General features: G+C 53.0%; 1 protein-coding gene and 1 long non-coding RNA gene across 4 annotated transcripts in view; one reads left to right on the top strand and one right to left on the bottom strand.

Annotated features, from left to right (window-relative positions):
- The window catches only part of Crtc1 (CREB regulated transcription coactivator 1), a 56,735-nt gene extending 32,643 nt beyond the window's left edge, over window positions 1–24,092 (bottom strand). For 2 of the 3 annotated variants that reach the window (XM_087589111.1, XM_087589112.1), the window contains exon 1: window positions 23,925–24,092. In XM_087589111.1, coding sequence (XP_087445237.1) covers window positions 23,925–24,050 — 126 coding nt within the window. In that variant the 5' untranslated portion in view covers window positions 24,051–24,092. 3 annotated transcript variants of the gene reach the window in all.
- On the top strand, window positions 8,681–13,274 carry LOC102549994 (uncharacterized). The gene is made up of 5 exons (XR_015640279.1): window positions 8,681–9,364; window positions 10,000–10,056; window positions 10,392–10,902; window positions 12,568–12,807; window positions 13,033–13,274. It is a non-coding gene; the product is annotated as an uncharacterized LOC102549994 (long non-coding RNA).
- Window positions 24,093–24,512: the final 420 nt, after the last annotated feature.

The following is a 24,512-nucleotide window of genomic DNA, read 5'->3' as shown; positions in this document are numbered from 1 at the left end:
ATCTTCGCTTCCCTGAGAGAGGCATAGTTGCGAACTTCTCCTGACATTCCTCCTGGTCCCTCCTGCTGACTGGAGCTGAGGCTGAGGCCAGGCAGTTCCTGTTAGGTTGTGCCACCGCTGCTGCTGACCCAGTATTTCCATGAGATGTTTACAAGTGGATCGAGCTGCCACGGCTAACCTGTGATCTGAACTGCCAATTTCCAGATAACATAAACTGGAGTTGCTCCAAAAAAACCTTTCTAAACAGGTCCACTTCCCCACTATCCTTTCTTTTCCACTACCTTTAATGTGTAGTGGGCTAAAAAGAGGTTAAAACATTTAAAAACCATCATTAAAAATACGATTAAGGTCTGGAGAGATGGCTCAGCGGTTAAGAGCACCCGACTACTCTTCCAGAGGTCCTGAGTTCAATTCCCAGCAACCACATGGTGGCTCACAACCATCTGTAAAGAGATCCGATGCCCTCTTCTGGTGTATCTGAAGACAGCTACAGTGTACTTATATATAATAAATGAATAAAATCTTTAAAAAAATAAATAAAAATACGATTAAAAAGTTAAAGTTATAGCCTCATCAAATCGCCATGTGAGTCTCTCATGTTAATCTGTATCAGCTGACATCACTCTGCCAATCTCCCCAAATCCGAGGAAACAACAAAAAGCCACCAGAAAAGCACCAGAAGTTTTTTGGTGCTTTTCTTTCTATGAAGTCAGGACAAACATGGCAATTAAGGACTGGCAGGGCGTGCCAATACCATCCAGTGTCATCTGTGTCTGTTGGGTCCTTCTTGACATCTGGTGATCTTCCATGTGTTTGTTTTTGCAAAACATCTTTTACCTGTGTCTGTGTCAAATGTCTGCTCCAGCAAAACTCCATCCAACACAACTGACTTTCCAAAGAAACCCTAAGTTTCCACTTCGCACCTGACTCAGATTTGGGGAGATTGGCAGATTGATGTCAGCTGATACAGACTCATGTGGTGACTTGATGAGATAAGACCCATGGGAAGACACGTGATGTCTGGGGAGTATAAATAGGACCCAATGGACAGTGATGGCGGCTTCCATAGCTGGCTTTACAATGCTTCATTCTTCTCACTTCTTCATCTTTACCGAGCTTCGCTTCATTCAGAGAGGCACAGCAGGAACTTCTGGCATCCCTGTGGTCCTGGTGGCTCCTGCTGACTTGTGCTGATTCAGCAGAGGCCTGGCTGTTCCTGCTGGGTCATGCCACCACTGCTGATTCGTGTTTGCTCTTCTGACTACTGAATTAGTCACCTGACATCCTGACAATTGGAGATTGAAATTGCCCCAAGGAACTATTTCTAAACAGGTCCACTTCCCCATGTCCTAATAGCCTTTCCTTTCTACTACCTCTGGAGGGTGGTGGGCTAGAAGGGAGGTTAAAGCATTTCAGAACCCTTAGTAAAAGTAGATTTTGAAAAATTGAAGCCTACACAGGTATTTCAAGTTCTGTGGAGAAATTTCCAGAAAAATTAGCAGAGACTCCAATAGCACCCCCATCAGAGAGCAACCTGAGCACTGGGGTTTTGTGTCCATAGAGCTCCTGACACCCAACCCAAACAGACACCAAGGGGTGCTGAATCAGCCCTGAGATTTGACTCTCACCTTAGCCCAGGACTCACCTTGAGGCTATATTATAAAACATATAATTTAGACAGCTGTAGTTGTGCATGCCTTTAATACCAGCACTTAAGAGGCAGAGGCAGGCTGATCTATGAGACAGAGGTCACCCTGGTCTACAGAGTGAGTTCCAAGACAGCCACAGAGACACAGAGAAACCCTGTCTCAAAAACAAAACAAAATAAAAACATGTATTTTATTTTTAATTACATGGGTGGGTGTCTGTGTATAGGCATGTGCACATGTCTAGAGATACCAGAAGGGGGCGCTGGACAACCTGGAGCCTGAAGGCACCCAAGGTTCTCTGCAGAACAGTAACTTCCAACTCCTAAGTCCTGAGCCATCTCTCCAGCCCTTAATTAAAGACTATTTCTGCACGAGGTCACAGTCCCTGCCTCTGGAGCATGAGGGCACACTGCTAGGGAGACACAATCTACTCCTGATGGACACGGCAAGCCTAGCAGGGAGGTAGCTAAGCATGGAGGATTATTCTACAGACTGGGCCCCAGGTTCCCCAGGCTCCAAGGGGACACCCTCCCACTGCAGATGGAACACCTCCCCAGGTGGGCCGCTCAGTGGGGGCATCCCTCTGGCTAATGTCCTCGGGGTGGGCTGGCCAGAGGATCATTAAAAACCCACCTCTGGCCTTGTGCAGAGCTACTATGGTAAGTCCTGGGGATGGGACCTGGCAGGCCTCAATGTTCAGATGGAGTGGCCTTGGGCAGGCCAGGACTGCCTGGAGTCACCATGGCAACAGACTGGCCTTGTAAAGAGATTAAAGGGAACAGGCCAGCTGACACTGGGGCTCTGTCCTATGCAGACACTATAGTGGATCGGAGTAGGAGGGGAGACCAGGAAAGGGATAAGTGTTCCCTGCATGCCTCCGCTTTCCTCTGTGCTGGCCTGGCCCTCTGCTCTCCTCAACCTCACAGCCCTTCTAGCAGATAAGCCAGGAGCAGCTACCTCAGGACCTCTGCACAGAAACCAGCAAGGGATTGATCGCTGTGGCGGCCGCCTAGAATTCCATGGAATTCTCCCTTCCTCAGTTTACCATCTGACCCTCCTTAACTGAGGGCTGTCTCCTGCCACACTGTCAGGAGTGGTAGCCAGGAATAGAACCTGGAAGAGAACCAGGGCTTGGGTATGCAGGCAAGCAGCTAGAAAAGCACTTGCAGGGCTATCCAGAAGGGCAGGTCTCGGGGACTCAGGCGGGACACAGGTTCTGTGTCTAGACAGAGCAGCTGCCCCTATGCTGATGGATGGAATGGGGAACAAGGCTCACGGACTAACCATGGCCTTCCCAGTGCTAAGACAGCAGGCACCCAGGAGAGTCTGACAGCACACAGTCCTGGGGTCCACACCCTTGGGCCCTGCAGCCTCTGAGCACAGATGCAGAAGAAGGCCAAGGGCAGAGGACCCTGGAATAGGGCCACCTACTCAGTGTTCTGAGAGGGAGCGCCAACCTCCCTGGACTGAAAGCACCCTAGGAGGCAGCAAGCTCAGGGTAGGTTGGAGGAACTGCTGAAGTGCAGGAGGGCAGGTACAAAAGCCCTGGGGCAGAATGAGCAAGGGCAGGGACCTAAGACAGCACTGAAGCCACGCCCACATAGAAACTGAGACTCCTCCCCTACTACACTGGACACCTTGACTGCCTCCCCTGCCCATGCTGCCCCAGCCCTGTCACCACCCACATCCCTAAGCTCTCCCTGAGAGGCACCATCTGCTCCCTACAGCTAAGCCCTCAGATTCAGAACAGGCTGTTGCACATCTCCACCCCACACAGGGATCCCAGCTCAACCAGCCCTAGGTGGAGCAGAACCAGCCACTAGGCAACAAGGACTGGCTTGCTACAATCAATTCCCAACACTGCGAAGGGAGGGCTCCAGGGTGGCAAGGGAGATGGGGACAAGCACTGTACCCTTCCATCCAATCCACTCCCCACGTTTCTCAATGAGGCCTGTCACAAGGTGGGGAGATGCCCTGTGATCCCATGTTATCCAAGACCTGACCTCCCTGCTGTGGATGGGAGTCAAGACCCACACAAGCCACTGGGGGCTGAAGCCAGGGGTCTATCATGCTCACCAGGGCTTGGGGACAAGCAGCGACCTCACATGCACTCACCCCAGTGACCCTCAAACTCCTTCTCTGCTCCCTTGAGAGTCTAAAGGAAAGTGTCCTCAGCCAAAGTGCCAGGATGTGTTCTTACATGCCTTATACGCCCTGAGACACATCCGAGCACAGTCCAGTGACCTAGACCTCTAGAGGCTGAAGTGTGGCAGTGGTGAGAGACTGACAGGTGTAAGAATGCCACTCCTACAGGGACAGCCTGGTACAACTAGGGACAGTGTGCGAGGGCCTCTGGGATGGCCAACTGCGCTGAGGCCAGTCCCTCCTCATCCTAGCAGCCTTGACTCTGCTTCCCATCTCTCTAGATGTTCTAGACATTTCTCAGCCCCAGCTATGCAGGATGTGGCCTTTCACGTCTGGCTTCTGTCATGTCCTGTCTGTCTGGGGTCCATCTGGCCCACTGCATGCCCCAGGATGGGCACACGATGGATGTTACTGTTTATTTATTACTCGGATGATTGACACAGGCATGTTTTCCCATCTTCCGATGGTTGGGAATAATCTGGGAACCTAAGTGTGCAAGTGTGCGCTGGAGCCCCTGCCTGCCAATCCTAGTGTACACCTGGGAGAGGGAGTGGGAGTTGTGCTGCACACCAGGGAGGGAGCTCCCAGGGAGGGGAGCATCGGTACTGCCTGGCAGTTCTGGGTCCCTGGCTGTGGCGTCTTCCCCAACAGCTGCATGTGTCAAACCCCCACAAGCTCGAAGCTTCCAGCCTCACCTCCTCCCCAACACTTGTTCCTTTTTGGGTCTCTTTGTTTTCGCAGTGCTTGGGTGAAGCCTAAGACTAGAAGCACACTAGACAAGTGTTCTGCCTTGACAGGATCTCAGATTCAAAGCAATCCTCCTGCCGCTGCGTCTTGAACAGTGGGGCTACAATTGTGCACCAATCACTATGCTCAACTTTTATTTTTATGATTTTATTCAAATTACACACACACACACACACACACACACACACACAGAGAGAGAGAGAGAGAGAGAGAGAGAGAGAGAGAGAGAGAGAGAGAGAGAGACCTGTTTACAGGAGCACACAGGGCCAGAGGTGTCGGATCCCCTGAGCCCCCTGAAGAAGTGCTGGGAACCAAGCTCAGGTCTAGGCAGAGCAGCAGACACTCCTACTGCCTGATCTCTCATTTTTTTAAGACGGAGTCCTATAACCCAGGCCGGCTCTGAGCCCCTGCTGCAGCCTCCAGTGCTGGGGTGACAGGCATGCACTAGTACCCAGCTGGTCTTCACTTTTGATTCTGAAGGAGCCAAAGGTTCCAACTCTTACATTTGGGTTGTTGTTTTTTTTTTTTTTTAATTAAAAAATTGTTTTATTTTTGAGACAGGGTCTTACTAGGTGGCTCTGGCTATCCTAGAACTCAATATGTAGACTGGGTTGGCTTCGAACTCAGAGATCTGCCTGCCTCTGAGCACCGTGCCTGACTCATTTGGGCTCACATCTCTCATCTGCTGTGATGTTGTTGAGGTCCTGCTGGGTCACCAGGATGACCTGGCCCACTGAGGACACTTTGCCCCCAGGAGGGAACACTGCCCAGGTTGACAGAATAAATGGAGGAGGACACAGGCAAGTAGATTCCAGGCTGAGTCACCACAGCCCCCGGTGGGCCTCCAGCCTCCCCCATCCCTGCAGCCCACTATAAACACAGACTGGAGTACACAGCACGGTGGAGCCTCGGAATGCCTTTAATCAGGCTCTGCAGCCGTTGCCAAATTTCCAGACCCGGGAAGGAACGGCCTGTGGCGGGCGGCGCCGGCTGTTCCTCCAGACAGTGGTGGAGGTTGGACACATGCACTTGGGCCCAGAGCTGTGACGGGTCCCTTGGGGTCTGTGCAGAACAGCTGTTTTTGTGGGGCCCTCCTTCCTCCACAGGGTACCCCAGCCCTCTGGCTGAGTGCCAATTCCTGAGTGGGGTCTTACAAAGGGAAGAGACAGTTCTGAATCCTCAGGTTCCAGTAAGGAGACTGAGGCACCAAGGGGCCGCAGGTCAGGAAGGAGGCTCTGTTAAGAGCCAGCCTGTCCCATGAGTCAATGGAGGGTGTCTTGTCACCATTCTGGTTAGAGCACTATGTGAAGACTAACAGTTGTACTGGGGCCAGGAGTTGGGGTGCACACCTTTAATCCCAGCACTGTGGAGGCAGAGGCAGGTGGGTCTCTGTGAGTTTGAGGCCAGCCTGGTATACAGACAGTGTTCCTGGACAGCTAGGGCTACACGGAGAAACTCTTGTCTCGAAAAACAAAAAAACCAAACCAAACCAAACAATAAAACCAGTTGTACTACAGACTGGAGATGAGCTCAGTAGGCAGAGTGCTTGCAGCTCAGTGGGCAGGGTACTTGTCAAGCACGCACAAAGCCCTGGGTTCTATTCCTAGCACCACATACAGCAAGTGTGGTGGCACAAGCCTGTATTTCAGGAGATGGAGGCAGATAGATCAGGGATTTAAGGTTGTCCTCGGTTTTACAGACTGCTTGAGGTCAGCCTGGGCTACATGAGACCCTGTCTGCCAAAACAATGATAACGTGGAAAGCCTAGAATACCCACATGACATGCCCCAAGTCCTCAGGGATGCAGCACCCACAGCCTGTTAAGACTAGAGATGCCAGGTCCTCTGTGTGAGCGCACAGCATAGTATGGTTCTGCAGAGGCTTCTTAGCCTGGGCTCTTTTGTGCTGAGGTGAGGGCCTGATCAGCTGTCACCTGCTTCTGGCTGGGCTGGGACCTGCGGGCTGGTAAGTATGGGACGATTTCTGGGTTTAGGCACTGTGCTTTAGTAATGGCCCTACCTACCATGCGAAGCAGCAAGAGGCTGTGGGGCAGGTGAGCACACAGGGTTTCTAGTTACATGTTTCTAGGGTGAACAGGCATAAGGACTGCCCTCCCCCGCACTAAACAAAATTGTGCCCTACCAACAAACACGCACCCACCCAAACCTCAAAGGTAACTGCATTAAAACCTGGGGTCTCCGCAGAGTCTGCTAAAGGTCTGAAACATGAGGCCTGGACTTAAGGAGAGGGATGTGGCCAGAAGCCAAGGGATGACAGGATGGTCAAAGTCACAAGCAAGGGCAGATAGAGGATTGGGCCTTGTGCTGCATGGCAAGCCACACATCCATGACCTCATGTCATTGTGACATTAACTCAGCAGAGGCCCAGAGTGTAACAGAGAGTCACAGGACACAGGCCAAGGGGACCCCTGGGAGATGTGCAAGGAGGAAGGTTGGGCAAGCAAGAGCAGGGTAGAGTATAAGGTGCAGAGTGAGTGGAGTGGGTACCAGGGCCTGGCCAGCCTGGCTCCCAAGGGTGGCCAGCATACAGGGGCCAGGAGGGTGAGCTAGACCATGACCAGACCAGGGGCGCTGAGGGCCTGGAGGGCTGTGGACTCAGGGAGCTGATATAGGCTAGACTCTAAGGAACTGAGGCTCTCTGGCTATAGACTAGCTTTGTGCTGTGGATGATCGTGAACTTGTGCAGGCCTTAGTGCTAAGATGACATCATGCATGTGCAAGAGTGTGCTTGTATGTGGAGGCCAGATGTCAGCATCGAGTTTAATTCCTTAAGAGACACCACCTCGTTTTGGGAGAAAGCTTTCCTTGCAGGCCTGGAAGCAAGGTCTCATGTAGCCCATGCTGACCCTGAATTCCTAATTCTCCTGCATTCACTTCCTGAGTGCTGGGGTGACAGGTGTACATTACTATGCCTGACAGCAGTTTTTGGTTTTTGGTTTTGTTTTGCTTTTTTCCTTTTGGGGTACTGGCATGGGCCACAGGAGGATGTGGGCAGTGGGGTTGAGAGGAGCCTCTCTGAAGATGCAGAATTTTCTAGAAGGTCTCTGTGGAGGTTGCTGGGACACAGTAGGGCCCAGTCATGGCCAGGCTGAGCAAAAAGAGGCAGTTGACCATCAGCGGAGGATGGGACAATAGACTTGTTCGGGTCCAGGAAAAATTAGGGCCAAGTCTTCAGAGCCGAGCCTTCTTCCTGACGGGCTCCAACTCCAGAACCAGTGCCTAGGAGATCACAAGCAGAGCTGTTGCCGGCGTGAACAAGCCTTTCTGTGTGGATTCAGGTTGGCCCGATGGGCACAGGTCGGCTTGTGCTGTTCCTCTAGCACCGTCTGCCAAGTTAGTTGTGAAGTGCATGCGCCCACAGGAGCCACAGGGACACACGTCTTTCCATGTCCCCTCCTGGATCTTTATGTATCGTTTTTATATTTGCTTACCTGTTTAATGGGGGTGGCATGGAAAGTCAGAGGAAAACATGGAGGAGTCAGTGTTCTCCTTCCACCTGTGATCCCAGGACAGAGCTCGGGTTTGCAGGCTTGGTGGCAGGGGCCTTTACTGGCTCAGCCATCTTGCCTGCCCCCTACCCCACCCCCGTTCTAAAGACAGGGTCTCTCACTAGCCTAGAAGTCACTGACTAGAGTAAGTATTCTGGCCAGAAAGCTCCAAGGAACCTGTTGTCCCGCTTCCCACTGCTAGGATCACACGCGTACCATCTTACTTGCCTCTGACCTGGTACCATGCAGCCTCCTGAGTGCTGGGATGGAGGCATGCACCACCACATGCCCAACCTGCCCTTTTGCTCTGGGCCTCTGACAGTCCGTGACACACACTGTGAGCTTCCAGTCCCCAAATGGCCACCCAGCAGGAAACACCTCAGACTCCTTTCTCTCCTTCCCGAGTTCCAGCCAAGGCATGGAGCTGCCTACAGGACTCAGAGACAGGCTGTGCCACTCTCTAACATTCAGTGCTTTGGAGCTCTTGCACCCAGAATACACTCTCTCTCTCTCTCTCTCTCTCTCTCTCTCTCTCTCTCTCTCTCTCTCTCTCTGTGTGTGTGTGTGTGTGTGTGTGTGTGTGTGTGTGTCAGAGAGAGAGACAGACAGACAGACAGAGAGAGACAGAGACAGAGAGAAAGACAAAGAGAGATAGAGAGAAAAAGACAGAGACAGAGAGAGAAAGACAGACAGACAGACAGAGAGAGATAGAGATAGAGATAGAGAGAGAGAGAGAGAGAGAGAGAGAGAGAGAGAGTGCAGAGAGAAGACAGAGCCTATGTGTAACGGGGATGGGCTACAGGCCTATGTGCAGGCAGTGATGTGAGGAGGGACACATCCCCTCCGACTACAGAGACCAGGGCTACTGTGGCCTTGGCAGCAGTGTGTGGGTTGCTGTGTTCTAGAATCGTGTTCAAAGCTAGTAGTGGTGGCGCATCTGTCATCCTAGCACTTGGTAGGTGAAGAAAGGAGGTTCAGGAATTTAAGGTCACATTCTTGCCTACAGAGTGAGTTCAAGGCCAGCCTGGGCTACATGAGACTCTGTCTCCAAAACAAACAAATAAAAGGGGGGAAAACTCTTCAAAATACAAGTAAGAGTTAAAACTGTGGGCACTGTCAGGTGTGGTGGCACATGCCTTTTATCCTAGCACTCAGAGGCAGAGGCAGGAGATCTCTGTGAGAGCCAGGCCAGCTTGGGCTGCACATTGAAACCCTGTGTAACAAAACAACCAAAGACCAACCCAAAACCCTGGCACCTTCACCTGCATAAGCAGAACACTACTGGGACAGATGGTCTTCAGATGCACATCATTAGGTATGGGGCTCTAAAAGGCAGAAGAGGTGGGGACAGCAGGCTGTGTCAGTGGAGGGAGGGGGACAGCAGGCTGTGTCAGTGGGGGAGGGGGACAGCAGTCTGTGTCAGTGGGGGAGGGGGACAGCAGGCTGTGTCAGAGGGGCACGGCAGCTCTATCAGAGGGGGGACAGAAGGCTGTGTGTGTAGTGGTGGTACAGCAGCCATGTCAGAGGTGGGGATGGAATGCTGGTCCAGGGTGCTGACAGTCAGCTAGGGCAGGAAAGTGTCTCCTGGCCTCTGGAGCAAGCAAAGTGGCTGACCTGTGGTCAGAGACTTGCCTCTTGAGCCAGAACACGTGGCTACTGGCCTTAGTCCCCAGGTTTGTCTCAGCACCCAAAGGCTGCAAGGCTCGGCTCTGGCACACAGTGTGTGTGTGTGTGTGTGTGTGTGTGTGTGTGTGTGTGTGTGTGTGTGTGTGCTCATGCATGCATACATACGTGAGTCCTTATATGTCAGAGGACCAAACTCTGCAGCAGTTAAACCCTGGTTGGAAAGACTAACACGATGCCCCAATTGGGGTGGGGCTCCCTGAAGCTGGACCACACCTGATCAGGCTGGCCTCAAACTCAGTGATCCACCCGCATCTGCCTACAAAGGCTAGGATGAAGACTATGCACCACTTGCCCAGGCCCAGGGCTCAGAGAGGTGCTCAGGTAAGGGCAGCTAGGTGCAGGTGGAGGAAGTGGTGACATCCCCAACCCTGGCAACACAAGGGACTTCTTTGGAAAGTGGTCCCACACTGTTATGCCACATCACTGGGATCACAGCTGAAACGGGCCTGCGGCTCCTCATGGCTTCCCCAGGGGCGGTGAAACCACAGGGAGATAAAACAAAGTAGAGATGGCCTCATTACCATGGCCCAAAATAGCCAGAATGCTCTGCATTTCAGAGTGCTGGGCCGGGTTATGTAAGAACTCAGGGTTAGGGGTGGGGCTGTGACCCCAAGGGAACCCCGCACTCAGACTTCCACGGGCCCTGTGTGTTCCAGATCTCAAGACCTGGCCAGGGGGACCTTGCTGGCATCTGCTGAGCACACCATGGCCGGCAACCCTATGATGCTGATGATGGAGGGCTGTGGGGCAGCATCCACACTGGGCAAAGAGGGCAGCTCAAGCCACGCAGGCCATACCAGAGACAAGAAGAGATGCCCAGCACCCCAACCCCACCCCAAGCCTTCCCACACCCCTGAGCTCTCCTTGGGCTCCCAAGACAATGTCAGTCTTTGGTCCCAGCCTGTGCTGCTCTGATACCCAGGTGTCTACACAGCCTTATTCTAGGCCCACCCTGGCAGGCCACCCCATCCTGTCACTGCTGTGTGACCCAGCTCCAATGCCCTCGCTCTTTTTTTCTTTTTTGTAACACCAGTAGGTTTCTGTTCTATTTAAAATGAAGCCAGCTTGCTCAGAACTTCAACAGATACAATATAAAATGACCAGCATCCCATCCCCAAGGACAAGGAGAAGACACCAAAGCACATGGTCATGGTAGCTTGGCAATGGGTAAGAAAGGAAGCCCCATTTCCATCAGCAATGCGTGACTAGGAATAGACTGGGGTGAGGGACTATTGGTCAGCCCTGAAAAAGGATGAGGCTCTGACATACCATAACAAAGACAGACCTAGAAAACAATCCAGGGAATGTCAGAAGCCAGAGAATAGGACCACATTGTGTGTTATCCCAAGGATGCAAAATATCCACTCAAATCCTCAGAGCAAGGAAGTATATCAGGGGCTGCCATGGGCTGGAATGAAAGCGACTGCTAACAGAGAAAAGCTCTCCTTTTAGAGGTATGGAGTGTTCTAGAACTGGGTGTAAGTTAACAGTTGCACTGCAGGATAAGTGTACTTAATGCCACAGAAAATAGGTTTGAGAAGGGACATCAAAATTAGCAAGTATAAAAATGAGATTCAAAGCCAGTCCTGCCCTGGGGCTGATGGAAGCTAGATGTCTATCCACTATGTGAGAGGCTGCTCCTACTAGAGAGTCTGGGGCCCTCAGGTCAACCTTCAGCAGGTTCTCCTGCAGTGGGGTGACCAGAGGAGCCTAGACTTCCCTACACTAGCACCATTTAACTGGAAAGCGGTCATGGCCCTGTGTCCACATAGAAGAGGACCCCACTGGTGATGGGGACACAGTCACACAGTTTACAGGAAACTTCTGGGGCTTCCCTGCCCACTTCTAAAGGAGCCACGACTGAAGCATCCTTAGCCAGGGGGACAGACACAGATGAGGCCACTTGGGCATTTCTCTCCTTCTACCATGTGGGTCCTGGGGATCAAACTCCTGTCATTAGACTTGGCAGCAAAGGCCTTTACTCACTGAGATGTCTTGCACCTCGATTATTTTTTGGTTCGGGTTTTAGGTTTTTGAGACAGCTCTCTGTGTAGCCCTGGCCTACCTGAGACTCGGAGGTCTGCCTGCCTCTGCCTCCCTCCCGAGTGCTGAGATTGCAGGTGTGCTCCACCATCCCCAGCTAGACTAAATTGTTTTTAAGAATTAACTTATGGATCAGGATAGCTGGCTTCTGCCATACCAGGCTGGATGCTGGGTCTGGAATGGCTGGGACCTTATCAGCTAGCTCCCCACCAACACTTCTGGGACTGGAAGCAATGGGTCCCTTATACCCTGGGCTGAGGTGACCCAGCAGATGCAGGCTCAGGTCAGCCCCAGCCAGTGCCAAGACCCCGTGGGCTGCAACCCCACCCTGAGCTCTCTCTAGCTCTCCCTCGCAGGCTGCTGTGCTGGGTCAGGATGGCACACAGAGCAAAGGCTAGCATGGAGGCCAAGCTCAGGCTCGAGCAGGGGGCTCACCAGCAGCAGTGCCCAAGACGACAGCACCTGCAGAGGTTCTAGGACAGGCTCAGGTCAGACCCAGGCCTAACCATAGGCTTTTTCAGGAGTTGGGGACACCTGTCACTAAACTTGCCACCAATTCCTAGAACCCACAGAAAGGTAAGAGAGAACTGACTCTACAAACTTCCTCCACATGGGTACCACAGTGCAGTGGCCCCCACACAAACCACAGATACACATGGCTCTGCTAAATTAGAAGGACGAGTGGAAGGACCACGGGGCTCTGGAGAACTGTCTAGAGCTCTCATGGAGGGAGCAATGTGTATGCCCAGGGCCTCCTTGGCACCCTTCAGCAGCCTCTTTGATTCTTAGGAGGCCAGGCAGGAAGCGGAGGAACACACAGCACCCAGCCGGGAAGCCAAGCTCACAGCTCACAGAGCAAGCTGCAGCGACTAGACAGGCACAAGGTGGAAGAGAGCTCCCATCTGAGGAGCTAAGCGAGATACACAGGAAACAGCATGAGCAAAAGACCTAGGGTTGCAGGGTGAACGTGCTGCTGGAGGGACCAGGCCACACCACGAGCAAGGACCACAAGAGAGCCAGCCATGGAAGGTGACTTCATCCAGATGAGACCTAATGAGCCCCCGGTCAGGCCTCTGACAGGGAATGTAGACAAATGGGAGGTTACCAGGCACGAAGATATCTGTCCAGGGCAGCAAGGATATGGGGACCCACCTTCCCAGGGATGCAAGCCCCTCACATTCCAGTTTCTCAGTCTCTGTCACCCATACAGCAAACCCCTGTCCTCTAACAGCAATACCTCGTTCTCCACCCCAGACATTATCCTGATCTCAAGGCTACACCCGAGAGTCCTGAAGGCCCAGCGCTATTCTGGCTCTGCTCCCTGCCTGTCCCCTGCAACAGCAGATGGCACCTGCTATGAACTGGCCATCCCCATAAGATGGTGGCCTTGTACCAAAGTGTGTTAAGTATTGCAGACAACTCATTCCCAATTATCCCTTGACTTGTACACATGTGGATGCCCCCAGCAAGTAATTATTAAAAAATAAGCCTTAAAAAGTTAAATGCACGGGGCTGTGGGGTGTGGGTGGGAGTGTGGGTGTGGTGCAGACCTTTAATTCCAGCACTCAGGAGGCAGAGGGAGGTGGATCTCTGTGTTCGAGGCCAGCCTGGTATACAGAGCAAGTTCCAGGACAGCCAGAGCTTACCAGGGAAACCCTGTCTCGAAACCACAAACAAAACAAATCAAACCACCAACCAGTGTAGAACCAACAGGAGAGAACACTCCAGTGCCAAGACACTGGATGGGAAACCTTTGTGCAAAGGGCTCTGGGAAAATCGCATTCTCACACATACAGAAAGAAAGTAATGTGACAGACAGCGTTCAGAATCCACACTAAAGACCGAGGATAGAACCCAAGTGCAACTATCTTGGAAACTGCAGACCTCTGAGGCAGGCAGCCATTCTTGGATATGACACCAAACTCAAGCAATTAAAAACAAACAAACAAACAAACAAACAGAACCAAGAATTGGAGTTTGTCAAAAAGTATAAACATTCACGCATCAAAGGGCGCCATGGATGGGGTGAGAGGAGGCCCAAAGGGGAGAGACCTGCTTGCAAGTGCCTCTGATCTGAGTGGGTTCCTGGGTAAGCACTGGGGAGCAAGGGGAAATGGGGCCCTAATAGGTTGTGCTGTTGCAGGTTGGTGATGGCAGTCAGGAGACTGAGGCAGGAGTATTGCCACAGGTTTCAGGCCAGTCTGCTCTATAGAGCTGAGTGAGATTGTCTCATGAGGCTGGGTGTGGTGGTGCACATCTATGACCTCAGCACTTAGGAGGCTGAGCATCGGAGTCTAAGGTCAGCCTCCAAACAAAACATACTGCCTTACAGAGGGGAAACCGAGGCCCAGGTGGGAACGATCACCTTAGAGCTATATTTAACGGGCTGCATGCCCAGGGTTGTGGTGGTGGCAGAACTGAGTTGGGTAGTCTCAGGCAGGCACCCTCCCAGGCAGCCCCAGGGCATCCATCTGTTTGCAAGGTTACTGCTTGGCCTAAAAGACCCGAGTTGCCAGGGGTTGTGCCCTCAACTAGTCACCACACCTGCCTGCCAGCACCCTGAGGACAGCCAGGGAGCAGGGTGCCCCTGAGCTGTGGACCTCCAACCATGAGTGACAGGACCTCTCACTAGAAAAGCCAGGAGCAAACTCTTTCAGGGTTCCCAGGTAGACTAGATACCCACTGCTCACCTGCTGGGTACCTGCTGAATACACTACACACCTGCTGAGTGCCTACTGAATACACCACACACCTGCTGAGTGACTGCTGAATACACCATATACCTGCTGGGTACCTGCTGAATACACTACACACCTGCTGAGTGACTGCTGAATACACCACACACCTGCTGGGTGCCTGCTGAATACACTACACACCTGCTGAGTGACTGCTGAACACACCACACACCTGCTGAGTGACTGCTGAATACACCACACACCTGCTGGGTGCCTGCTGAATATACTACACACCTGCTGAGTGCCTACTGAATACACCACACACCTGCTGAGTGACTGCTGAATACACCATATACCTGCTGGGTGCCTGCTGAATACACCACACACCTGCTGAGTGCCTGCTGAATACACCACACACCTGCTGAGTGCCTGCTGAATACACCACACACCTGCTGGGTGCCTGCTGAATACACCACACACCTGCTGGGTACCTGCTGAATACACTACAGACCTGTTGGGTGCCTGCTGAATACACCATACACCTGCTGGGTGCCTGCTGAGTTCACCACACACCTGCTGAGTGCCTGCTGAATACACCCCACCACACACCTGCTGAGTGCCTACTGAATACACCACACACCTGCTGAGTGACTGCTGAATACACCCCACCACACATTTGCTGAGTGCCTGCTGTATACACCACATACCTGCTGTGTGAGTGCTGAATACATCACACCACACACCTGCTGAGTACAGCCTGCACCTGTTAAAGTACGCCCCATGCTTTCTAAGTCAGCCTGTGCCTACTGAATATATTTTGTCTGGATATTATGTCCCCCAGCTGCCCACCAGCAACACAGAGAGTCACTGGTGCTGAGCTGCTCTTCTCTCCTCACAATAGTTGACAGAGGCCATGCAACCCTGCTTCACTCTCCAAAGAGAGTGCAGAGCTGAACAGGACAAGAGGCAGCCTTCCACCAACCAGGCCTGCACACACCCTACACCCTCTTCCCAGGAGCACTGGGCTGCTGCACCTCACTTGCTCTTAGCAAATATTAAAGTTGACTCTGAATCCCTGGCCCTCAAGGCATACAGGGGCTCCCTCATTTGTCCATCCAGGGACACACAGCGACACCTGGCTGGGACAGGCACCCACCTGAACAGGCCATGCTAGAGGGGCAGTACAAGAGGAGTGACAGGGTACTGTCCATAGCCACGGCTGCCCATAAGTTCCAGGACAGGTCTCCCACCCCACAAACACTATACCAGGGAGCCCCCCCCAAAAAATCTTTGCACCCTTTCCTACAGCTAAGGCAGACAAAGAAAGAGACATTCCCTGACAAATGACCTAGAGGCTCCACATCCAGTGTGTAAGGGAACAGATATGAGGATGTGCAGGTTATGAAAACCAGGGCAATGGACACACCTCAGTCAGTGGGTGCATGATGGTCAGTCCTCACAGTGTCTGACGTGTATGCATGTATGCCGGGGTCAGTCTTCACAGCCCCATGTTGGAAGGCCAAGAACACTAGGAAGAGACTTGGGCTAGAAGCTGAATTCCTACACTCCGAGCCACAGGACTTCTTACCTGAGCAACACAGACCGTGATGGGTTCCTCCTGGGGGCTGCTGTCACTATAGGAGCACCTCCAATGCCAGCCCCGGCCTCTCACACTGTCTTTGCGCAGGAGCCTTCCACAGCTCCTGTTACCACCTGCCTACTTCCCTGCCAGCCATGCTCATGGTGAGGCCTCCATCCTGATAGCCGTTTCCTTTGTGCATGGGCTCCTGCAGCCTGGCACACCCCACTGCAGCTGGGCAGGCTGGCATGTTCTCAGACTGCATGAGAGAAATCACTCTGGCTACTGGGTCAATCTGTCTTGCACAACTCACTCTGTGACATGTGCTCTCTGGGTCTCATGCTCCTGTCTCAGGGGTGCTACTGGTGATCCAACACTCACCGTGACAAGCTGCCATGCATGGTCTCATGCAACCATGATTTCTGCAAAGCCACCCCCTTCCTATGTGCATGTCCCCCCAGGCACTCAGAGCCAGACTCCTCAAGTTGTGACTGCACAACATCCCCAAGGGAGGCTCAACTTTGGGTGAGCTCTCTACTCCAAAGCCATTGGGAGCCACCATGCTGCCAAGCCTGGCCTGGAACCTACAATCCTCCTGCCTCAGCCTCCCAAGCAATGAGATGGGAATTGCAGCACTGACAGTTGCTTGGTTAGAGTTTCAATATAGAAGCAAGGCTGAGCTCTATGCTGGAGCCATCCTGTGGCTCATGCCCTGCAGCTCAGGGTATACCCAGGAAGCCCCACATCTTGGGGTCACACTGTGTCCATGGGCGTACGGCAGCCATGGGTTGACACTAAGTGTTTCCTCAATGGCTCTTGCCTTGCTTACTCTCTCCGGAAACTACAGCTCACTGGGCAGCAACAGCCCCACACAGGGATCAGAGGCCCACCAGGACCAAGCAGACTATGAGGAACCAAGGCAGGAGACACACAGACACACAGACACACACACACACACACACACACACACACACACACACACACACACACACCACACACACATACACACACGCAGAGAGAAAGAGAGAGAGAGAAAGAGGAGGGAGAGAGGGAGAGGAGGGAGGAGGGAGAGAGGGAGAGAGGGAGAGAGGGAGAGAGGGAGAAGAGATAGTTTATAGAGAATTCTTGCCTGGTGCCACTGTCCCAGGGCCAGTGTCCAGTTGGTCCCCAGCAGAAGGCTCATTCTTCTTCCACTAGGGTGAGCTAGGCAGAGGCCCACAAAGTTCTGAGAAGACTAGATGAGGTGCTGCTTAATTTGGGGTCACCAAAGCTCAATGAGGGGTGGTGATGTGGGGTGTGGGGTACACGTGTGTACATTCGAGTGTGGGCAGAGCGGGACGTCAGGTGTCAGAGAGCAATATGCAGAAGCTGTCTCTTCTAGCACGTGCTGGCTACATGTATGTCAACTGACATAACCTAGAATCGTTTTGGAAAAGGGAATCCCAATTGAGAAAATGCTCCTCCAGCTGGACCTGAGGACATTTTCTTGATTGACGATTGATGAAGGCCTGGCTCACTGTGGGTGGTGCCATCCCTGGGCTGGTGTCCTGGTTCTATAAGAGAGCAGGCTGAGCAAGCCAGTAAGCAGCACCCCTTCACAGCCTCTGTCAGCTCCTGCCTCCAGGGTCCTGCTCCAAGTTCCTGCCCCCCTCCTTCAGTGATGGAGCGGGTTGAGAGTTTTAAGCTGAAATAATCCCCAAGTTGCTTTTGGTTGTGTCTGATCACAACAGAAACCCTAAAGTTCACCACATGGTCCAAGACCAATCAGGTCGTCAGACCTGGCAGCACTTTCCCACTGGAACATTGCACCTCAGACGGTCTGCAGATCCTGGGGTCTAGGGCTGCAGAGAGGCTGCTGCGGTTACGAGCACTGCTGTTCTTACAGAGGACCACATGGGGTTCACAACTATCTATACCTCCAGTTTCAGGGGATCCAATGCCCTCTTCTGACCTTCTCGGGAACCAAGCAGACACAAGATGCACATACATACATGTAGACAAACACTGCACACATAACATAAGTGAAAAATAAGAAAGTAAATAATGTTTTAAGTGACCAAGAAGGCCAGGTGTGGTAGCACAAACATTTAATCCTACGGGAAGAAAGGAGGCAGGCAGACCTCTGAGTCCAAGGCTAGCCTGGCCTATAGACAAGTTCTATGCCAGCCAGGGATACATAGTAAGAACCTGTCTGCGTACTGCCTGCACTAGGACCTGAGTTTGCACCTTTAACATCCACATAAGAATGTGGGTGTCCTCGCACCTTCCCATAGCCTCAGAGCACGGAGGATGAGAGGGCTCGAACCTAACAACGCAGGTTCAGGACTAACAAGGGCCGTGGAATAAATAGAATAAGATGAAGGTGACAGCAGTCCCTGAAGTCCCCCTCTGCCCACGCTCACACGTACACACGTGCACCCCACACCCCACATGACACCTGAAGTCCCCCTCTGCCCACGCTCACACGTACACACGTGCACCCCACACCCCACATGACACTTGAAGTCCCCCTCTGCCCATGCTCACACGTACACACGTGCACCCCACACGACACCTGAAGTCCCCCTCTGCCCACGCTCACACGTACACACGTGCACCCCACACCCCACATGACACCTGAAGTCCCCCTCTGCCCATGCTCACACGTACACACGTGCACCCCACACCCCACATGACACTTGAAGTCCCCCTCTGCCCACGCTCACACGTACACACGTGCACCCCACACGACACCTGAAGTACCCCTCTGCCCATGTTCATATGTACACACGTGCACCCCACATGACACTTGAAGTCCCCCTCTGCCCACGCTCACACGTACACACGTGCACCCCACACCCCACATGACACTTGAAGTCCCCCTCTGCCCATGCTCACACGTACACACGTGCACCCCACACAACACCTGAAGTCCCCCTCTGCCCATGCTCACACGTACACACGTGCACCCCACACAACACCTGAAGTCCCCCTCTGCCCATGCTCACACGTACACACGTGCACCCCACACCCCACATGACACTTGAAGTCCCCCTCTGCCCACGCTCACAGGTACACACATGCACCCCACACGACACCTGAAGTACCCCTCTGCCCACGCTCACATGTACATACATGCACCCCACATGATACCTGAAGTCCTGCTCTGCCCACGCTCACAGGTACACACATGCACCCCACACGACACCTGAAGTCCCCCTCTGCCCACACTCACATGTATATACATGCACCCCATACCCCACCTGCTGTCCTGCTCTGCCCACGCTCACAGGTACACACATGCACCCCACACAACACCTGAAGTCCCCCTCTGCCCACACTCACATGTATATATATGCACCCCATACCCCACCTGCTGTCCTGCTCTGACCATACCCATATACATGGGCACACACACATGCATACACACGCGCACACACATCTGTGGAGACCCGGAGCATGGCTCACACCTGTCACCCTCTCATTCTGAGGCCAACCTGGCTATAGAGTGAGACAGCCTCAAAACCCCACAGAAATGTCACAGCTGTGAAATGACAGGGATGCTGTCACCCTGTGCCTGACAGACACCCAAGGTGGGCATTCTTCTGCCTAGTCTCTGTATGTGGAGTTTCTTAGCAGTTGCTGGCCTCTGTTCCTGTCCTTGCATCTGTTTTCACACAACTGGACCACCATGGTCCTGTGGCATCTCATCTTTATTGTACTGAGGATTTATTGGAGACAGGGTCTTCTACAGCTAAGGCTGGCCTTACCCTCCCCAACACTAGGAGACACATGCACTCGCCCATGCTGGTCACCTCCAGTTTCAGGAAGGTGCTGCGGCCTCACCAATCCCGTCTACAGAGTCCTTTCGCCTACAAAGCTCTCTCTGCCAGGTCCTGGGGCTGTGCACAGACAGATGGTTTTCACTTTACAGCTGCCCACAACCTAGGGGAGCTTACAGAGAGAGTGGGACAGTGATGAGGGTGGCAACCCTGTCTTCTTGAGAGCAGCTTGGGACGCTTCCTCTGCAGAGATCACACATGGCAGTGACAGCCCTGGTACCCAGCAGTACAAGATAAAGTGCCAAAGGGCCAGCTAGATGGCTCAGCAGGTATAAAGGTGACTGCCACCAAGCCCAAAGACCTGAGTTCAACCTCCAGGACACACATGGGAAAAGGCAAGAACCAATTCCAGCAAGCTGTCCTCCGATCTACACACACACACACACACACACACACACACACACACACACACACTCATGCACACACACATACACACAATCACACACACACAATCACATGTACACGCACACGCACAAACCACAAAGCTTCCAGCTCTTATTCTCAGCAAAGCCACCCATATCACTGGTAAAGCCAGAATACCACCCCTCAGTCCAGGCAGGGCTAGCCTGCACTACTGATTCTGTGAAAGTGGGCCTCAAATACTCCAGCCTCCCAAGCACCTGGGACAACACATAGGTGTCACCACACCTAGTGAATATGGATGTTCTGTGGCCCAGCTCCTGTGGCCCAAAATACTCAGTGTCAGCTACATCAGGAACCCAGTGCTCCAAGCCAATGGCCAACAAGTGACACATACATTACCTTCATCAGCAAGGGCACGCCCACCCTCCTTCCTTCTGTGTCTAGAAAGTTTGGTCGAGAAGACACTCCAGTCACCCCGTTGCTCAGGCTAGCCCTCTCATTTGCACCCCACACACGGCCCCAGCAGTCTCCAATGGCCGTGCTGTCATCCCATGTGGCAGAGACACCTGTGTTCAGGGTGCAATCCCCAAGGGGCCAAGAGGAGAGGATCCCATGGTCCAGCAGACAGACTGCTCTGGCTCTATCAGTCCCCCCGATGCCTCAGAGGGGCAGGCACAAGCTGGTGGACCCAAGATGTGTGATAACCGTCAAAGGGGCCATCAAGATGACTCAGCAGGCAAAGGGTGAAGGAGGGCTTGCTGCCATGCCTGATGGCCTGCCTATGACCTCTGGGACCCACCCACATGGCAGAAACTAACCAGCCCTACAGAGTTATAGCACAAGTATGACTCTCAAGATCAATTAAAATGTCATCATGTTAAAAAAATTAGGTAAAGTTGTCATGTTTTTCTTTTTTGGTGTGCACACATAAAGATGTACATGTGTGTGCATGTGTGTACACACGTGTGAGTATAGACAGTCCAATCTGAGGCATTGTTCTTTAGGAGCCTTCATCTTGTTTCTTTTTCAAGACAGGCTTTCTCTATGTAGCCCAGGCTATCCTGGAACTCCCTCTGTAGAAGAGGCTGGCCTCAAACTCACAGAGAGCCTCCTGCCTCTGCTGGGATCGGAGATATGCATCACCACCATGCCTGGCCAATTTTGATTTTTAAATTATGAGTAGTGTGTGCAGCTGCATGTGAGTTCAGGTGCCCAAGATCCCCTTGGAGCTGGAGTCACTGGCAGTTGTAAACTGTCTGCTGTGGATGATGGGAAATGAACATGAGCCCTCAGCCAATGCTGGTACCACAGAGCATCTCTCCAGTCTACCATTTCACTGAGTGGCTAGACAGGCTGGGGTGGGTGGAGCCTTGATATCCTCCTGGCTGAGTTCAGTGGCCTCAGTGCATGCTGGGGACCAAGTCCCTGGGCTTTTTGACAAGCACTTTACCTTACTACACACACCATGACCTCAGCAGCTCCCCCTACACACACACCCCACACACCTTTCTTTTTTCTTCTCTCTCTTCTTTTCTTTTCTTTCTTTCTTTTTGAGATTTGCCTTGCTTTATGGCCTAGGCTATCGTTAAAGACCTCACACTCACAGCAATCTCCCTGCCTCAGCCTTCAGACTGCTGAGAGACAGGCACGTGTGACTGTACCCACCTGTTACATATATTCTGAACTCAGGTTCCCAGGCTTGGTGGACAGCACTTTCACGAAGCGAGCTCTCACCAACTTGCCGCATTATTAATGAGGAATGGGACATGGATGGTTGGAGTGTGGGGACCAACTCCACAAAGACAGAGGGCTGTGATCCCAGAACAGCTGTACCCACAGGGAGGGGATGTGGCTCAGGCTGCTGAAGGACCAAGCTTCTCTAGGGCAACAAAACTGTTCTAGAAGACAGTGGTGTGGTCACATGATTCAAGGAATAAATTTAGAAGCCACGGGTCACAAACAGACCTTACTTCTCAACTACATTCCAACCAGGCTGGTACGTCCTTTCAGGACCTGTCCTCCGAGGACTCAGGAAGCGGAAGCAGGAGTGTCCAAAGTCATCCTCAGCTACTCAGTGAGATCAAGGCTAGCCTGTGCTACATGAGACCTTGCCTCAGTCATCTTTTCCACTCTCAATCCCATGAAGAAACCAGATGTCTGTCAAAACTTCAGCCATGAAGCTCTTTGCTCTGGTTACACTGCAAACATTTGACACCAACTGTATACTGACACCTACTATGTGCTAGAAACAAGAAGCAGACTCGGCTGCCTTCTAAGTGACACAAGGATGACACACTTTTTTGTTTGGTTTGGTTTGGTTTTGGAGATAGAGTTTCTCTGTGTACCTCTGCTGCCCTGGAACTCCCTCAGTAGACCAGGCTGGCCTTGAACTCACAGAGATCTGCCTGCCTCCGCCTTCCGAGTGCTAGGATTAAAGTTGTGCACCACGATCTCCACCCAGCAGATGACACACTGCCCTTTCTCAATGCCTTTTTCAATATGCTAAGGGAGAACACGTGTCCCCCCTCCTGAGGGCTCTGGGGACAGAGTCTGGTTGAAAGTGAGGAAGCCACCACATTCAAATGCTCATTTTGTCTATGATGCCACAATCTTGGAAAAACAAGCACCTGATTATAAAACCACCTGACCCAAAGGAGCCCCTGATGAATCAAAGCCTCACTTAAGTGCCCCTGACAGGTCACGTGGGACTCAGAACCCAGGCCTAAGGGTGTGCAGAACATGCCACACTGCAGCATCACCTCCTTGACCCTTGAGGAACATCTGACACCACACACTTGACATGAAAGGATCAGGTCCCACGTCCACTCCATTTGGCCAAGAACCCAGCAAGGCCAGACATGCTTGTCAAATGGCCCAGCCACCTGAGGCAGTTACACCCTCCATCTCAGTCTGGTGGCAGCTGTTCCCTGTCATGAATAGAGGCCCACAGCCTGGTCCCCAGCACAGAGGCTGCATGGGAACCAAGCAACCACCTCTATGCTGATTCCAAACATGGAAGACCACTCAGCTACCCAAGAGGGATAACATCTGCTCCACGCAGAAGTAGGAGCACCCAAGGAAGGAACAGGTGACGATGCTACAGTATCACCTCCTCCTCAGGTGGCAAAGGCGTGACAACTGTGCCTCAGATAACGATGAAGGGACACCTCTCCTTTAAGTAGAAATGAAGGGTGACAACTGTCCACTCAGGTAGCAATAATGGAGACCTGTCCACTAAGCATAAAGGGTGACAACTATACCCTCAGGTAGCAACAATGGGGCCGCTTATCCACATAGATAACACAACGGGAACAACTATCCCTGAAGGTAGCAATGGTGGGGCCACCTATCCCCACAGGTGGCAATGAAGGATGACACCTGCCCCACCAGGTAGCAATGATGGAGTCGTAGGTCCTATGAGGTAGCAATGATGGAGTCCCTGTACCATCAGGTAGCAATCAGGGGGGTGACACGTGTCCATTCTGATAGCTATGAAGAGGGCACATGTCCCCTCCGGCAACAATAATAGATGACACCTGTCCCCTCAGGTAGCTGCGATGGGACCACCTGTCCAGTCCAAAGAGCAATCTCGCGAGCAGCCGCTCTGCACCGGCTGGCGGCGTGGGGACACCTGCGGCGGCCGCAGCCCCGCCCCCGCGTCTCTTCCTCCTCCCCTCCCTCCTCCCCTCCCCTCCCCCGCGCTCTCACCCGCGCGGCTCGCGTCAGGCTCAGGTCCTTCATGACCTCCTCGAAGGCCGCCGTCTCCTCCGCCTGCTTCTGGTTGTGCAGTGCGATCTTCTCGCTAAATTTCCGCGGATTGTTCGAAGTCGCCATCTTCTCGCCGCCTCCTCCTCCTCCTACTCCTCCTCCACCTCCTCGCCCCCCCACTCGCGGGCGCCACAGCGCAGGCGCCGGCCGGGCCCACGGCCGGAGAGCAACGCGCAGGCGCATGCATGGCCCAGAGCGTAGCGCAGGCGCACCGGAGAGGCATGAGGCGCGGAGGTGGGGGGTGTAGGTGAATACGCCTGCGCTGCCTGGGCAGTGCGTTGGGAGCCCGGGAGGGGAGTGGCTACGCAGGCGCACGGTAGCGCGCGTGGCCCGCTGGACAGCGGTCGCCTAGTTGTGGGTCCTGTCCCATCAACCAGGGACTTGAGTGGCGAAGAACTGATACCTGCATTCACTGGAATCCAGCATTCACTGAGGACTTGTAGAGCGTCTGCTGTATACCAGGGCACAGGCGTGAGCAAACAGAAGTGGTTCCTGGGCTAATGGGGTACACAGCCGGGGAGGGGAGCA

Source organism: Rattus norvegicus, chromosome 16 (assembly GCF_021556685.1).
Source record: "Rattus norvegicus strain SHRSP/BbbUtx chromosome 16, alternate assembly SHRSP_T2T, whole genome shotgun sequence".
NCBI lineage: Eukaryota > Metazoa > Chordata > Mammalia > Rodentia > Muridae > Rattus > Rattus norvegicus.
Note: the sequence above shows the minus strand (reverse complement) of the source record. Positions and strands in the feature narration are given on the sequence as shown.